This window comes from Hypanus sabinus, chromosome 1 (genome assembly GCF_030144855.1).
Source record: "Hypanus sabinus isolate sHypSab1 chromosome 1, sHypSab1.hap1, whole genome shotgun sequence".
Lineage (NCBI taxonomy): Eukaryota > Metazoa > Chordata > Chondrichthyes > Myliobatiformes > Dasyatidae > Hypanus > Hypanus sabinus.
This window is the reverse complement of record NC_082706.1, coordinates 206525086-206542812: the sequence shown is the minus strand read 5'-3', so window position 1 is coordinate 206542812 and position 17727 is coordinate 206525086. Positions and strand designations below refer to the sequence as shown.

The 17727-nt window shown below is 47.1% G+C and overlaps 1 protein-coding gene across 1 annotated transcript in view; it reads right to left on the bottom strand.

Moving 5' to 3' along the window:
* amph (amphiphysin) overlaps positions 1–17727 on the bottom strand; it is a 221267-nt gene that overhangs the window by 49697 nt on the left and 153843 nt on the right. The window contains exon 14 of the mRNA XM_059993715.1: positions 15746–15796. Within this exon, the coding sequence (XP_059849698.1) occupies positions 15746–15796 (51 nt within the window). The remainder of the gene's footprint in view (positions 1–15745; positions 15797–17727) is intronic.

The window sequence follows — 17727 nt, the reverse complement described above, 5'->3', positions numbered from 1 at the left end:
TGTGGGAACTGGAAGTGTGTTAGTGAGCTGTGGGATCTGGAAGTGTGTTAGTGAGCTGTGGGATCTGGAAGTGTGTTAGTGAACTGTGGGATCTGGAAGTGTGTTAGTGAACTGTGGGATCTGGAAGTGTATTAGTGAGCTGTGGGATCTGGAAGTGTGTTAGTGAGCTGTGGGATCTGGAAGTGTGTTAGTGAGCTGTGAGATCTGGAAGTGTGTTAGTAAACTGTGGGATCTGGAAGTGTGTTAGTGAGCTGTGGGATCTGGAAGTGTGTTAGTGAGCTGTGGGATCTGGAAGTGTGTTAGTAAACTGTGAGATCTGGAAGTGTGTTAGTGAACTGTGGGATCTGGAAGTGTGTTAGTAAACTGTGAGATCTGGAAGTGTGTTAGTGAGCTGTGGGATCTGGAAGTGTGTTAGTGGTCTGTAGGATCTGGAAGTGTGTTAGTGAGCTGTGGGATCTGGAAGTGTGTTAGTGAGCTGTGGGATCTGGAAGTGTGTTAGTGAGCTGTGGGATCTGGAAGTGTGTTAGTGAACTGTGGGATCTGGAAGTGTGTTAGTGAGCTGTGGGATCTGGAAGTGTGTTAGTGAACTGTGGGATCTGGAAGTGTGTTAGTGAACTGTGGGATCTGGAAGTGTGTTAGTAAACTGTGGGATCTGGAAGTGTGTTAGTGAACTGTGGGATCTGGAAGTGTGTTAGTAAACTGTGGGATCTGGAAGTGTGTTAGTGAGCTGTGGGATCTGGAAGTGTGTTAGTGAACTGTGGGATCTGGAAGTGTGTTAGTGAACTGTGGGATCTGGAAGTGTGTTAGTGAACTGTGAGATCTGGAAGTGTGTTAGTGAGCTGTGGGATCTGGAAGTGTGTTAGTAAACTGTGAGATCTGGAAGTGTGTTAGTGAGCTGTGGGATCTGGAAGTGTGTTAGTGAGCTGTGGGATCTGGAAGTGTGTTAGTGAACTGTGGGATCTGGAAGTGTGTTAGTAAACTGTGGGATCTGGAAGTGTGTTAGTGAGCTGTGGGATCTGGAAGTGTGTTAGTGAGCTGTGGGATCTGGAAGTGTGTTAGTGAACTGTGGGATCTGGAAGTGTGTTAGTGAACTGTGGGATCTGGAAGTGTGTTAATGAGCTGTGGGATCTGGACACTTGCGAGCTCTCCCTAGCGCATCCTCCGAATGATTTGGTCAATGACACAAATGGTGCATTTCACTGTCTGTTTCGATATTTGTTGTGACAAATAAAGCTAATCTTTAAATCTTTAATCTTTAGATGAATGTCTTTATGTCGGGAGTTGTGGATGCTAAAAACGGTGATTGGCAGATTTCTGTAGAGTAAGGCAATCAGAAGCTATGAGGATGGGAAAATAGTGGACTTGAGATGTAGGATTTGTCACGTTCTAATTGCAGAGCAGAGAGACAGTATTATAACCTATTCCTGCTCATACTTAATTTGCACCCACAGATGAATGAATATTTTTCTCTCTGGAGTGAAGGAGGATGAGAGGTGACTTGTTAGAGATGTACAAGATGAGAAGAGGCATAGACAGATATAGCAGATAGCCAGATGCCTATTCCCAAGGCTATAACAAGGGGGCATAATTTTATGGTGATTGGAGGTAAGTATAGGGGGAATGTCAGAGATAAGTTCTTTACACAGAGAGTGGAATACCATACCCGGGTGGTTGTAGAGGCAGATACTTTAGGAACATTACAAAAATCTTAGATAGGCACATGGATATTGGAAAACCAGAAGGCTATGTAGGTAGGGAGAATTAGATTGATCATAGGGCCCACATAGAAACATAGAAAATAGGTGCAGGAGTAGGCCATTTAGCCCTTCGAGCCTGCACCGCCATTCAGTATGATCATGGCTGATCATCCAACTCAGAACCCTGTACCTGCTTTCTCTCCATACCCCCGATCCCTTTAGTCACAAGGGCCATATCTAACTTCCTCTTAAATATAGCCAATGAACTGGCCTCAACTGTTTCCTGTGGCAGAGAATTCCACAGATTCACCACTCTCTGTGTGAAGAAGTTTTTCCTCATCTCAGTCCTAAAAGGCTTCCCTTTTATCCTTAAACTGTGACCCCTCATTCTGGACTTCACCAACATTGGAAACAATCTTCCTGCATCTAGCCTGTCCAATCCCTTTAGAATTTTATACGTTTCAATAAGATCCCCCCCCCTCAATCTTCTAAATTCCAGTGAGTATAAGCCTAGTTGATCCAGTCTTTCTTCATATGAAAGTCCTGCCATCCCAGGAATCAATCTGGTGAACCTTCTCTATACTCCCTCTATGGTAAGAATGTCTTTCCTCAGATTAGGGGACCAAACTGCACACAATATTTTAGGTGCAGTCTCACCAAGGCCTTGTACAACTGCAGTAGAACCTCCCTGCTCCTGTACTCAAATGCTTTTGCTATGAATGCCAACATACCATTTGCCTTTTTCACCGCCTGCTGTACCTGCATGCCCACCTTCAATGACTGGTGTACAATGACACCCAGGTCTCGTTGCACCTCCCCTTTTCCTAATCGGCCACCATTCAGATAATAATCTGTTTTCCTGTTCTTGCAACCAAAGTGGATAACCTCACATTTATCCACATTAAATTGCATCTGCCATGAATTTGCCCACTCACCTAACCTATCCAAGTCACCCTGCATCCTCTTAGCATCCTCCTCACAGCTAACACCTCCACCCAGCTTCGTGCCATCTGCAAACTTGGAGATGCTGCATTTAATTCCCTCGTCTAAATCATTAATATATATTGTAAACAATTGGGGTCCCAGCACTGAGCCTTGCGGTACCCCACTAGTCACTGCCTGCCATTCTGAAAAGGTCCCGTTTACTCTCACTCTTTGCTTCCTGTCTGTAAGCCAATTCTCTATCCAAATCAATACCATACCCCTAATACTGTGTGCTTTAAGTTTGCACACTAATCTCCTGTGTGGGACCTTGTCAAAAGCCTTTTGAAAATCTAAATATACCACATCCACTGGCTCTCCACTATCCACTCTACTAGTTACATCTTCAAAAAATTCTATAAGATTCGTCAGACATAATTTTCCTTTCACAAATCCATGCTGACTTTGTTCAATGATTTCACCTCTTTCCAAATGTGCTGTTATCACATCTTTGATAACCGACTCTAGCATTTTCCCCACCACCGATGTCAGACTAACCAATCTATAATTCCCCGTTTTTTCTCTCTCTCCTTTTTTAAAAAGTGGGGTTACATTAGCCACCCTCCAATCCTCAGGAACTAATCCAGAATCTAAGGAGTTTTGAAAAATTTTCACTAATGCATCCACTATTTCTTAGGCTACTTCCTTAAGCACTCTGGGATGCAGACCATCTGGCCCTGGGGATTTATATGCCTTTAATCCCTTCAATTTACCTAACACCACTTCCCTACTAACATGTATTGCCCTCAGTTCCTCCATCTCACTAGAACCCCGGTCCCCTACTATTTCTGGAAGATTATTTATGTCCTTAATGAAGACAGAACCAAAGTAGTTATTCAATTGGTCTGCCATGTCCTTGTTCCCTATGATCAATTCACCTGTTTCTGACTGTAAGGGACCTACATTTGTCTTGACCAATCTTTTTCCTTTCACATCTCTATAAAAGCTTTTACAGTCAGATTTTATGTTCCCTGCCAGCTTTCTCTCATAATCTTTTTTCCCTTTCCTAATTAAGCCTCATGGGCGAAAGGGCTGTGCTGTGCTATAATGTTCTTTCTTCAGTAAATATATTCAAGAGATTCTGCAGATGCTGAAGATCTTGAGCAACACACACAAAATGCTGGTGGTACTCAGCCAGTCAGGCAGCATCTACGGAGGGGAAGAAACAGTCGATGTTTCAAGCCAAGATCTAAGTCCAGTTGTAGGACCTCAGCTAAAAACTGTTTATTCACCTCCATAGATGCTGCCTGACCTGTTAAGTTCCTCCTGCATTTTGTGTGTGTTAAGTGAATACATACACCAATCTTCATTTGCTATAAATTCCCCGATAGTTGTCAGCCCAAACAGCCTTTGCTCTGTATATTTGATACTGAGAAATGAAGACCCTTATTAAGAGTTAATGAGACTATCCAGAGTGGGGATTGAAAATATAAGCAATGGGCTGTTAATGAGAGCAATATATCTGATATTTATGAGAAACATTGCCGCTCCACTGTGACACCACAGAAGAAATGACGTTCTATTATGGAGAATGCTGTTTTAGATTGATCGTCAATGACAAGCACAAAATCTGTTCTCAATGGGAGGCAAATGATCGCAATGAGAAAACTTGTCAAAATGTATACAGTTAGTAATCAACAAGATTGAAAAAGTTCAGAGAAAAAGCATAAAGAAAAAGCTCGAATGGGTCATAAAGAAAGCTTTTGACACATTAGCCTTCATAAATCAAAGTACTAAGTACGGGAGTTAGGATGTTATGTTGAAGACGTTGGTGAGGCCTAACTTGGAGTATTGTGTGCAGTTTTGTTCACCTACTTACAGGAAAGATGTCAATAAAATTGAAAGAGTGTTGAGAAAATTTACAAGGATGTTGTTGAGACTTGAGGACCTGAGTTATAGGGAAGGCTGAATAAGTTAGGACTTCATTCCTAACTTATAAGTTAGGCTTTAAGGTAAGGGGAGGGAAGTTCAAGGGGGATATTAGAGGAAGGTTTTTCACTCAGAGAGTGGTTGGTGCGTGGAATGCACTGCCTGAGTCAGTGGTGGAGGCAGATACACTAGTGAAGTTTAAGAGACTACTAGACAGGTATATGGAGGAGTTTAATGTGGGGGGGTGGTTAAATGGGAGGCAGAGTTTGAGGGTCAGCACAACATTGTGGGCCAAAGGGCCTGTAATGTGCTGTACTATTCTATGTTCTATGTTCATTCCCTGGAGTGTAAGAGAATGAGGGGTATAGATAGGGTAAATGCAAGCAGGCTTTTTCAACCAGAGGTGAAAGATGAAAGGGTTAAGGATGAAAGGTGAAACATTTAAAGGGAACCTGAGAAGGAATTTCTTCACTCAGAGGGTGGTGAGAGTGTGGATTAAGCTGTTGAGGTAAGTGATGGGTGCATGTGTGAGTGGGTGGGTGGGTGAAAAGGTGGTAGGGAAGGGGCTTAGACCAAATAACTATAAGATATTGGAGCAGAATTAGGCCATTTGGCCCATCGAGAGAACTTATCAACTTCTGCCCTAAATATACACAATGACTTGGCCTCCACCGTCGCCTGTGGCATTGAATTCCATAGATCCACCAGCTTCCCGCTTGATTTGCTGTGGTTGTTCTGTGCTGTTGTCCTGATCGTTGTGGCCATGCTGTGTTCTGCTGAGCTGAGGAGAGCATTCCAATTGGTGGCATCATCGCCCGGCGTGGAGGGGCCACTGCACAGCACCGGAAAAAGCTGCAGCAAGTTGTAAGCACAGCCAGCTCCTTCACGGGCACTAGCCTCCCCAGCATCGAGGACATCGTCAAAAGGCGATGCCTCAAAATGGCAGCATCTATCATCCAAGCCATGCCCTCTTATCACTGGTACTATCAAGGAGGAGGTACAGGAGCCTGAAGACACACACCCAGTGTTTCAGGAACAGCTTCTTCCTCTCTGCCTGGATTTTTGAATGGACAATGAAACCATGAACACTACCACACTTGTGGGTGTTGTTTGGATTTTCAGCACCTGCAGATTCTCTCTTGTTTGTGGTTGGATTACCTCATTCCGTTTTTTCCATCTCTTTTTGCCCTTACTTTTTAACATATTGTAATTTATAGTTCTTTATTAATTGTGCATTGCGATGTACGGCTGCTGTAAAACAACAAATCTCATGATGACTCTGGGCATGTGTGGTGACTCTTGCGGGCTGCCCCCAGCACATCCTTGGGTTGTGTTGGTTGTTACCTTTCACTCTGTGTCTCAATGAAGCTGAACCTGAAGCTTTATGGAAGAGGGTTGAATTAAGGGATACCTCGGAAGCCGAGGGAACAGTGGGAAAGTTTACAGAGGGAGTTCCTGAACACGGAACACCAAAACAGAAAGGGTGCAGAACAGAAGCAGGTCCTTCACCCACCATGTCTGTGCCAATTTGAACCAACCTAATCTGTCTGCACATGATCTGTATCTCTCCGAACACTGTTGGTTTATGTGCCTGACTTGAATGCCTTGTAAATATTACCGTTGTGGCTGCGTCCAACTCCTCCCCGACAGGGCATTTGAGAGCACCATTGTGTAAAGACGTGCCCCACACTCCCCTTTAAACTTCTGCCCTCTCACTGCAAATCTATGCCCTTTAGTATTTAACAATTCAACCCCAGCAGGGGTGGTGGGGTGGAGGAGCATCTCTACCAAAGCAGAGGAGCTGTAAAGCGTTCCTTCCTTACATCTGGCCTGCAGGTCACCCTTGGGCAAGATGTAGCACCTGCTTAACCCCCCTACCCCACCTGATCATGTGAAGCCTTGCGAGCAGGTGGTAGATGGACGTATGAGCAGCTGGTGCCGATGGTTATGATGTCAGGTAGACAATCTCTGAAGAGTATTGATAATGACTGGAGTCACCCATCTTGTAAAGACACTGCTCAGAAGAAGGCAATGGCAAACCACTCCTGCAGAAAAATTTGCCAGAACAATCATGGTGATGGAAAGACCATGATCGCCCATGTCATGTTATTCAGCATACAATGAACGAACGCTGGCAAAAAGACTGCCTACCCTGTCTATACCTTTCAGAATTTTATATAGGTCCTTTGGTCTCTGATGTTGCAGAGAGAGCAAAGGAATTTGTCTATCACCTCCTTGTGTCTTATACTATCCAACTCAGGCAACAATCCAGTGAATATCTTCAACCAAAAGACCATAAGACATAGGAGAAGAATTAGGCCATTCAACCCATTGAGTCTGCTCCACCATTCAATCAGCCCTATTCTCCTGCCTTCTCCCTGTAACCTTTGACATCCTTACTAATCAAGAACCTATCAATCAGCAGTTTAAATATACCTAATGACTCGGCCTCCAAAGCTGCCTGTGGCAATGAATTCCACAGATTCACCACTCTCTGGATGAAGAAATCCCTCCTCATCTCTGTTCCTTGTCCTCTGAGGCTGTGCCCTCTGGTCCTAGGCTCTTGCACTAAAGGAAACATCCCCTCCACATCTGCTCTATCTAGGCCTCTGCACTCTTTCTTCATCCTTTCTTAAATGCGTTGAGCAGAACTGCCCAGCATACTCTGAATGCAGCCTAAAGTTTTGTACTGCAGTAACATGATGTCATAGCTTTGATAAACACAAGACTTGCAGATGCTGGAAATCTTGAGCAACCCACACAAAATGCCGGAGCAACTCAGCAAGTCAGACAGCATCTATGGAGGGAAAGAAACAGTCGATATTTCGGGCCGTGACTCCTCATTAGGTTAATTATCATCATGTGCCATGTTGTACGACATGTTCGATCATTGTCTTTCTGGGCAGTGTCTTTACAAGATGGGAGACCCCAGCCATTATCAATACTCTTCAGAGATTGTCTGCCTGGTGTCAGTGGTCGCATAACCAGGGTTTGTGATCTGCACCAGCTGCTCGAACGACCGTCCCCCACCTGCTCCCATGGCTTCACGTGACCCTGATCAGTGGGGTTGGGGGTGGGGGGTGAAGCTAAGCATGTGCTACACCTCGTGGAGGGAAGGAGCACCTTACACCTCCTTTGGTAGAGACGCATCTCCACCCCACCACCCAATTAGAATTCTGTAGAGGGAAATAAACAGTTGAAATTTGTTCACCGTTATTATTTAACAAAGGAGAGACTATCCAAAATATTTCCTAACATAGACCATCACTGTGATAGGTGTAAAACTGAAGTAGCCACTTTGTCACATACGTTCTGGTCATGTCCCTCATTAAAAGCTTTTTGGAAATCTTTATTTTCTACAATTTCTAAAGCTTTGAAAATTAATTTACAACCTAATACATTAACTGTTCTATTTGGAATAGTTCCGCATCATATTCAAGGTATTTCATCTTCAGTAATTGCATTTGTTACACTACTGGCAAGAAGGGCTCTTTTATTAAAATGGAAAGATACCTCTGTCCCTACATTAATTCAATGGATTTCTCAAGTAATGTTATGTCTTAGCTTGGAAAAAATCAGAAGTAGAACTTTTGATCCTTGATTTGATTTTGAGAGAAGATGGGGCTCTTTTGCCAAATATTATCATTTAATTTGAATTTTTTATATGGTTTCCTTCCAATTTTATTTTATATAAATATGAATTGGCGATTCAAGAAGAAGGAACCTAATTGGAGAAGACTGAACCATGGGAGAAAGGGAAAGAGGAGGGGATCCAGAGGGAGGTGAAAGGCAGGTCATGAGACGACAATAGTTAAGAGGGAAAAAAATCTCAGACGTCGAGCAGCATCTGTGAGAAGAAAAGAACTTGAGGGCTATGGTCCAGGTGCTGGTCGACGGGAGTAGGCAGTTTAATAGTTCGGAACAGACTAGATGGGCTGAAGGGCCTCTTTCTGTGCTGTAGTACTCTATGACTTTAAATATTTCACTTTTCAACCTTAACCTAGGACTTCTAGTTCTTGTCTCATGAACCTCAGTGGGAAAGCCTGCTTGCATTCACCCTATCCATAGCCCTCATCATTTTACATACCTCTCCCAAATCTTCCCTCAATCTCCTACATTCCAGGGAATAAAGTCCGAACCAATTTAATCTTTCCTTATCACTCGGATCCTCCAGTCACGGCAACATCCTCGTAAATTTTCTGTTTCCCTGTACTCTTTCATCCTTATGTACATTTATCCTATGTGTAGTTGGCCAAAACTGCACACAGTACTCTGAATTAGGCCCCACCAATATCTTATTCAACTTCAACATAACATCCCAACTCCTAGACTCTGCAACATCCTTGTAAATTTTTTCTGCACTCTTTTATACTTTTTGATATCTTTCCTATAGGTAGGTGACTGGAACTGGATGCAATACTCAAATTAGATCTCACCAACGTCTTATACAACTTCAACATAGCATCACAACACCTGTACTCGGTATTCCGATCTATGAAGGCCAATGTGCTGAAAGCTCTCATTACAACCTGATCTACCTGTGACAGCACTTTCAATGGATTATGAATCTGTACTTCCAGATCCCTTTGTTCGACTGCGCTCCTCAGCATGTATGTCCTGGTTTGTCCTCCCAAAGTGCAACAACCCATTAAGTTCATGACATTTTTCCAATCGGTCCAGATACTACCACTGCAAGCTTTCGTAGCCTTCCTCTCAGTCCACGTGGTCTAATCCACAAACTTGCTGATCCAGCTTACTCCATTGATATAGGTGACAAACAACAATGGACTCAGCATCAATCCTTGTGGCACACCACTTGTCACAGGTTTCCAGTCAAAGAGGCAGCCATCTATTGGCACCCTCTAGCATCTCCTGTGAAACCAATGTCTCATTCAATTTTCTACCTCATCCTGAATGCCAGGTGACAGAACCTTTCTGACCAACCTCCTATCAGGACGTTGTCAAAGGCTTTAAGAGGAGCATGAAGGTGGGCTTCTTCACTCAGAGGCAGTGAGGGTGGGTGTGGTGAAATACATATACCTGTCTGGACACGCCCCTCTGCTGACTGCTCCTGTGGCTCCTCCCACTGACCTCTGTATAAAGGCGATTGAGGCCTGAGCCCGGCCTCTCAGTCTCCAGGATGTTGTGTGGTTGTTTCTTGCAGCTAATAAAAGCCTGTCGTTTACCTCCCATCTCCGAGAGTTATTGATGGTGCATCAATTTTATTAGCTGCAATTTTAAAACATGGAGAACATTTTACGACCGGATAAATTGGACGTTGATCCTCAAGGTCTCGAAGCAGCCATTGCCTTTGAACTCTGGCTTGCGTGCTTCCAATCATACCTGGAAGATATTCCCATGACTGAGCCAGCTATCATGCACAGAGTTCTCCTCTCCAGGGTCAGTCCGCGGGTCTACTCCCTCATCAGAGACCTGCCGACCTACCAAGGGGCACTGGACGCCCTCAAAAGACAGTACCTGCGGCCGGTGAACACCGTCTTAGCGACGCGGCAGCAGCAGGTCGGAGAGTCGAGGACTGAGTTTGTCTGGGCCCTACAGACACTTGTGCGGGCCTGTGACTGCAGGGAACTGACGGCGGAACAGCATGCGGAGCTCCTGGTACGAGACGCCTTCGTTACGGGGATCAGGTCAGTGTACGTGCGCCAGTGGCTGCTGGAAAATGCAGATCTTACGTTACAGTCAGCGATCGAGCTGGCCGACACGCTGGAGGCTGCTCTGCACAATGCTGACGCTGTCCAGCCACGCGATCTCCCGCTGGCCCCATGGACACCGCAGATCCCGCCACCTGCTGGTGAATCGACCACAGCTGCTGCCACTCGCGAGTCCATGAATTCCCCACAACCCTCCGGTGAATCGACCTCGGCTGCTGCCAGTCGCGAGCCCGTGAAGTCCCCACAATTGACCACGCCTGCTGCTAGTCACAAGTCCGCGCAGTGTTACTTCTGTGGACTCGAAAAGCACCCCCAAAAATGCTGCCTGGCCCGAGAAGCTACCTGCTCCTGCTGCGGAAAGAAGGGCCACTTTGCCAAGGTCTGTAAGTCTAAGCCACAAGCGGGGTCAAGCAGCGCCGCGTGCGAGGCATGAGGGTCACCATCTTGGTCGCCACCATCTTGCCTGCCCGCCTCATGTGAGGCATGGGGGTGGCCATCTTTGTGAGCGCCACCTTGCCCTGCCTCCGACCCATGGGTGCTTACCAGACACCAAGATGGCGGTTCAACTCTGGCCTCTGTAACCCTCGACTAAAGTGCCCCACACCAGCTTGCAAGATCAATGATGGACATCCTGGTGGAGGGGCACAGGACTAGCTGCCTGTTTGACACAGGCAGCACTGAGAGTTTTATTGACCCGGAAACGGTGCAACGCTGCGGACTCGTGACACGGCCGGTAAGCCAGAGGGTCACCAGGGCTTCTGGATCGCATTCCACAGACATCCGGGTGGGTTGTGTAGCGACATTGGTGGTGCAGGGCACAGAATATCGGGACTTTGCGTTACTGGTCATGCCTCAACTGTGTGCCCCTGTGCTATTGGGGCTCGACTTCCAGAGCCACCTCGAAAGTGTGACAATGGAGTATGACGGGCCCCTCCCATCACTCACTGTCAGAAATCCTCAGTTTTGTGGGACTTCGTCATATACCCCGCTACTGACCACACACACACACACCGACCTGCACATCCCACCCAGCACCATGCCAACGACCGCGCTACTGACACCACTTGCAGCCTCTCCACCCTCAAGATCCCTCCCCCACCGCTGTTCGCCAACCTGACCCCGACTGTAAACCTGTGGCAACTAAAAGCAGGAGGTACAGCGCGGGGGACAGGGCCTTCATTCAGTCGGAGGTGCAGCGGCTGCTCAGGGAGGGGATCATTGAGCCAAGCAGAAGTCCTTGGAGGGCCCAGGTGGTCGTTGTTCGGACCGGGCAGAAAAATAGGATGGTCATGGACTATAGCCAGACCATCAATAGGTTCACGCAGCTTGATGTGTACCCCCTACCCCCGCATCGCGGATATGGTCAACCAGATTGCTCAGTACAAGGTGTACTCGACAATAGATCTGAAATCCGCTTATCACCAGCTCCCCATCTGCCCGGAGGACCGCCCCTACACCGCCTTCAGGGCGGGTGGCAGGCTCTATCACTTCCTGCGCGTCCCCTTCGGTGTCACGAATGGTGCCTCAGTCTTCCAGAGGGAAATGGACCGGATGGTGGACCAGTGCCAACTGAAGGCCACATTTCCCTATCTGGATAACATCACCATCTGTGGTCACGACTGGCAGGATCATGACACTAACCTCCAACGATTTTTCCAAGTGGCCAAAGCTCTTAACCTCACCTATAACAGGGACAAGTGTGTGTTCGGAACCACCCGACTTGCTATCCTTGGGTATGTCGTGGAGAACGGGGTCATTGGCCCTGACCCCGACCGTATGCGCCCCCTGTTAGAACTCCTTCTTCCCACCACCCTCAGACAGTGCCTGGGCTTCTTTTTCCTATTACGCCCAATGGGTCCCTCACTACGGAGACAAGGCCCACCCCCGGTCAAGTCCACCGCATTTCCCCTCTCTGCCGAGGCCTGCGCGGCCTTCAGCTGCATTAAAGGGGACATTGCCAAAGCAACGATGCATGCGGTGGACGAGACCATTCCCTTCCAAGTAGAGAGTGACGCCTCCGACTTCGCGCTGGCTGCTACCCTCAATCAGGCAGGCAGGCCAGTAGCATTCTTCTCTCGTACCCTTCAGGGCTCTGAAATTCGGCACTCCGTGGTGGAGAAAGAAGCCCAGGCCACAGTGGAAGCTATTAGGCACTGGAGGCACTATCTCACCGGCAAAAGGTTCACCTTGCTGACCGACCAGCGCTCAGTTGCGTTCATGTTAAGCAACCAATAGTGGGGCAAAATCAAAAATGATAAAATTTTTGGACAAAATGGACAATCGAACTCTCCACCTACAACTATGACATCCTGTACCGGCCTGGAAGGCTCAATGAGCCCCCTGATGCCCTATCCCAGGGAGCGTGTGCCAGTGCATAGCTCTACCAGCTATACGCCCTCCATGCAGATCTTTGCCACCTGGGGGTCACCCGATTTTACCATTTCGTGAAAGCCCGGAACCTGCCTTACTCCCTTGAGGACATCAGGGACTGCCAAGTCTGTGCTGAGTGCAAACCGCACTTCTACCGTCCTGAAAAGGCACAACTTATCAAGGCCACCCGCCCCTTTGAGTGACTGAGTGTTGACTTTAAAGGCCCTCTTCCCTCCACCGACAGCAATGTCTACTTTCTCAACATAATCGATGAGTACTCGCGGCTCCCCTTTGCCATCCACTGCCACGTCCGCCATAAAAGCCCTGCGCCAGCTCTTCACTCTGTTCAGATATCCCTGCTATATCCACAGTGATAGAGGGTCCTCGTTTATGAGTGACGAGCTGCGCCAGTACCTGCTGGCTAGGGGTATTGCTACTAGTAGGACCACGAGCTATAATCCCCAGGGGAATGGACAGGTGGAGAGGGAGAATGCCACTGTGTGGAAGGCCACACTCTTAGCCCTTAGGTCAAAGGGGTTGCCGGTCTCTCGATGGCAGGAGGACCTCCCCGAGGCACTCCACTCCATCCGCTCCCTGTTATGCACGTCCACCAATGCCGCCCCTCATGAGTGACTCTTTTCTTTTCCCAGGAAGTCTGCCACTGGGACCACCCTACCGGCTTGGCTGACGTCCCCAGGGCCAGTGCTGCTCCGGAAACATGCGAGGAGCAATAAATACTCCCCAATGGTCGAGAGGGTTCACCTACTTCATGCGAACCCCCAGTATGCCTACATGGTCTTACCTGATGGGTGGGAGGACACGGTCTCCGTCTGCGACCTGGTGCCCGCAGGAGCACTAGACCCCTATCCCGAACACTCCACGGTGATTATGAACCCCGTACCCACCGATGTATATACCCACGAGACACTGCATACACCAAGCCCTACACAGACTCCTCATGACACTCCCATTCCGGGCGCCTCGCACACGCATGAGGGGTTACTGACGCCTAATGGGCTGGCACCTCAAGTCAGGCCGGAGCCAGCTCAACCACCATCTCCGGTGCAATCACCACTGGCATCTGTGCAATCACCACCGGTGCTACGTAGATCGCAGTGACAGATTCTACCACCTGATAGACCTGTAAATATACGTAAGAAACTTTGCCTCATGGGGACTCTCTTTTAAAACAATGGGGGGGGGGGTGAATGTGGTGAACTATGTATACCCGTCTGGACATGCCCCTTTGCTGACTGCTCCTGTGGCTCCTCCCACAGACCCCTGTATAAAGGCGATTGGAAGCACTGCTCCTCCCTCAGTCTCCAGGATGTTGTGCGGTCATTTCTTGCAGCTAATAAAAGCCTATCGTTCGCCTCCCGTCTCCGAGAGTTATTGATGGTGCATCGGGGTGTGAAACAAGCTGCCCGTGCTGGATGTGGGTCCAGGTGCAGGTCGATAAGACTAGGCAGAATAATAGTTCAACGTTGTCTAGATGGACCAAAGGGTCTGTTTCAGTCCTGGTAGTTCTCTTAAGGCTTTCTTACAGAGTTTAGATTTAGAAGGGGAGGAGTAGCAGGCAGTTAGTAAAGCCCATGTATTGGTCTGCTGGTCCAACTCGAGAGAAGAGGAACAAGTTGATAGCTGATATAACTGAATGGGAGGAGTTTTGTGTAGGCGAGATGTGGATTCTGTCATTTGCACTTCTGCAGCATGGTAGGGAACATATTCCATGTATCCAGACAATTAGGAATCATAGTTCTTCCACACAAATTATGAACCGTGAATCCCTAAAATGTACAAATGTTAATATTCTGCAGAAGGGAATTACAGAGACATGAGAGAGGGGCTGGTCAAAATTGATTGGCTGGAGTTTCGGAGACAACTCAGAAGGTGCAGGATAGATTCCCAAAGACGAATTCTTCTAAAGGCAGGATGATCAAATGGCAGAGCAAACTCGATGGGCCAAATGGCCTAAAGCTACTCCAATATCTTATGGCATTATGATGTGTATATGAAGGAAATATTGTTTTCAGAGCATGGAGCAGTGAGATTGTCCTTACAAAGGGTCAGGACAAAATTCTAAACAAGATAGTGGATTCAGCACAGTCCATCATGAGTAAAGCCCTCCCAACCACTCCCACATGAATTGCTGTCACAGGAAAGCAGCATCCATCAACAGGGGCCCCCACCACCCAGGCCATGCTCTCTTCTCGCAGCTGCCATTAGGAAGAAGGTACAGGAGCCTCAGGGCTCACACCACCAGATTCAGGAAAAGTTACCACCCCTCAACCATCGGGCTCTTGAACAACAGGGGATGACTACATTCACTTGCCCATCCATCGAGATGTTCCCACAACCAATGATCTCACTCTAAAGACTCTACATTTTGTTATCTCATGGTCTTGTTATTTATTGCTATTTATGCTTGCATTTGCACTGTTTGTTGTCTTCAGCACTCTGATTGATCGGTCTTGTCATAATTACTATTCTATAGATTTTCTGTGTTTGTTCCGCAGGAAAATAAATCTCAGGGTTGTATATGGTGACATCTATGTACTTTGATAATAAAATTTACTTTGAACTTTGAAGGGTCTTGGCCTGAAAGATCAACTGTTTATTCCTGTCCATAGATGTTACCAGTTGGTGTGTGGCCAAGTGGTTAAGGTGTTCATCTAGTGATCTGAAGGTTGCTAGTGGCTGAGGCTGCGTGTATGTCCTAGAGCAAGGCACAACCACACATTGCTCTGTGACGACACCGGTGCCAAGCTGTATGGGTCCTAATGCCCTTCCCTTGGACAACATCGGTGGCGTGGAGAGGGGAGACTTGCAGCACAGGCAACTGCCAGTCTTCCATATAACCTTACCCAGGCTTGTACCCTAGAAACTTTCCAAGGCGCAAATCCATGGTCTATCGAGACTAACGGAGGCCTACTACAGATGTTACCTGGCCTGTTGAGATTCCTCCAACATTTTTTGTGTTTTACTCTGGATTTCCAGCATCTGCAGAACCTCTTGTGTTTATGATTACAAATGTGGGGTTATTATGTAGATCAAAGGAGTCGAAGTTTGAAATGAAGGTAATAAACAAGGAAAGCAATTTGAAAATCAGGCAAAAATGAATTGTAGGTGCAAGAGAAACAAGGCACTGCTCTTTACCTGTTGAGATATTTCTGGCACAGCAAAAAAGGATCCGCAGCACATCAGGGCCTAAGGAGAAAGGGGCAGACAATCTACTTAGTCTAAAGAACAAGAATAACTCCCTCTGCCAAATGTCACATCCCAAATGCAATAACATCCTTCCATGCACATATCAACCTTCCATCAGCACAGACCTTCACTTCAAACATTCGAGGGTGAACCATCAGTTTTTACACAAGATGTCTGCTGAGCTGAATGTCCAATGACAAATCTGTAAGTATCTGCACAATTAAACAATATACATTTCATGTAGTACAACACTATTACAGCTTGGGGAGTCGCAGTTCAGACCCAGCATCCTCTGCAAGGAGTCTCTGTATGCCCTTCCTGTGCAATGCATGAGTTTCCCCAGCTGCTCTAATTTCCTCCCACTGTCCAAAGACATGCCGGTTCGTAGGCTAGTTGGTCATTGCAAATCGTCCTGTAATTAGGTTAGGGTTAAATCAGGGCTGTTGGGTTGGGGGGTGGTTGCTGGGTGTCCAGCTCAAAGACCCTATTCTGCACTGTATCTCTAAGTAAATGAAAAATGAACAATTGATCAGACAAAATCGGAAGGCAAGGCACTGTGGTTCCCTAAAGAGCTCTCTGAGGTGGGAAGGGTTTAGACTGTCAGACAAACAGTAAGAACTGAATTAGGTCTTTCAGTGCATCAAGTCTGCTCCACAATTCCATCATGGCTAATTTATTCTCCATCTCAATGCCCCTCTATTCTGAGGCTGTGGTGCTAGACTCCCCCATGATAGGAAACATGCTCTCCACATCCACCCTATCAAGGCTTTTCAATATTCAATAGTTTTCATTAAGCTTTCCCCCGTCAATCTTCTGAATTCCAGTGAGTACAGGCCCAGGGCCGTCAAACGCTCTTCAATAATAAGCCTTTCAATCTCAGAATCATTCTCATGAACCTCCTCTGAACGTTTTCCAATGTCAGTACACCTTTCTTAGATGAGCGGCCCAAAACTGCTCATAACACTCCAAGTGAGGCCTTACTTGTACCTTGTAAAGGCTTAATGTTACATCTTTGCTTTTATATTCTAGTCCTCTCAAAATGAATGCTAACATTGCATTTGCCTTCCTCACCTGCAAATTAACCTGTGGGGAATCCACTTTGAAATAAAAGGGTCGACTATTTTCTAAGGATTCCACGTACATTTATTATTAAAGTATGTATTGTGGTGAACTATGTGCCTGTCTGGACACGCCCCCTGCTGACTGCTCCTGTGGCTCCTCCCACAGGCCCCTGTATAAAGGCGATCTGAGGCCTGACGCTCGGCCTCAGTCTCCAGGACATAGTATGATGGACACTCACTCCTGGTTCCTTCTTCCAGTCAATAAAAGCCGATATCTCGCCTTACGTCTCAGTGTGAGTTATTGATGGTGCATCAATTTTATTGACTGGAAGTTTTTAAAACATGGAAACCGTTTTGTGTCTGGACTGGTTGGATTTGGACCCTCAAGACCCTGACGCAGCTCTTGCTTTTGAGCACTGGCTTGCATGCTTCCAATCGTACTTGGAGGAGGTTCATGCAACTGAACCCGCCGTTATGCACAGAATCCTACTCTCGAGGGTCACCCCCAAAGTTTACTCCATTATCCGGGACCTGCCGACCTACGATGGGGCACTGGACGCCCTCAAAAGACAGTACCTGCGGCCGGTGAACACCATCTACGCAAGACATCGCTTAGCTACCTGGCAACAGCGGCCTGGCAAATCGTGCGCTTAGTTTCTCCAAGCACTACAGACACTCGTCCGACCTTGTGACTGCAAGACGCTCACAGCAGAACAGCATACGGAGCTGCTGGTGTGAGACGCTTTTGTGACGGGACTGAGGTCAGTGTACATGCGCCAGCGACTGCTGGAAAATGCTGACCTTACCTTACGCTCGGTGATCGAGAAGGCCAACGCTCTGGAAGCTGCTTTGCATAATGCTGACGCTGTC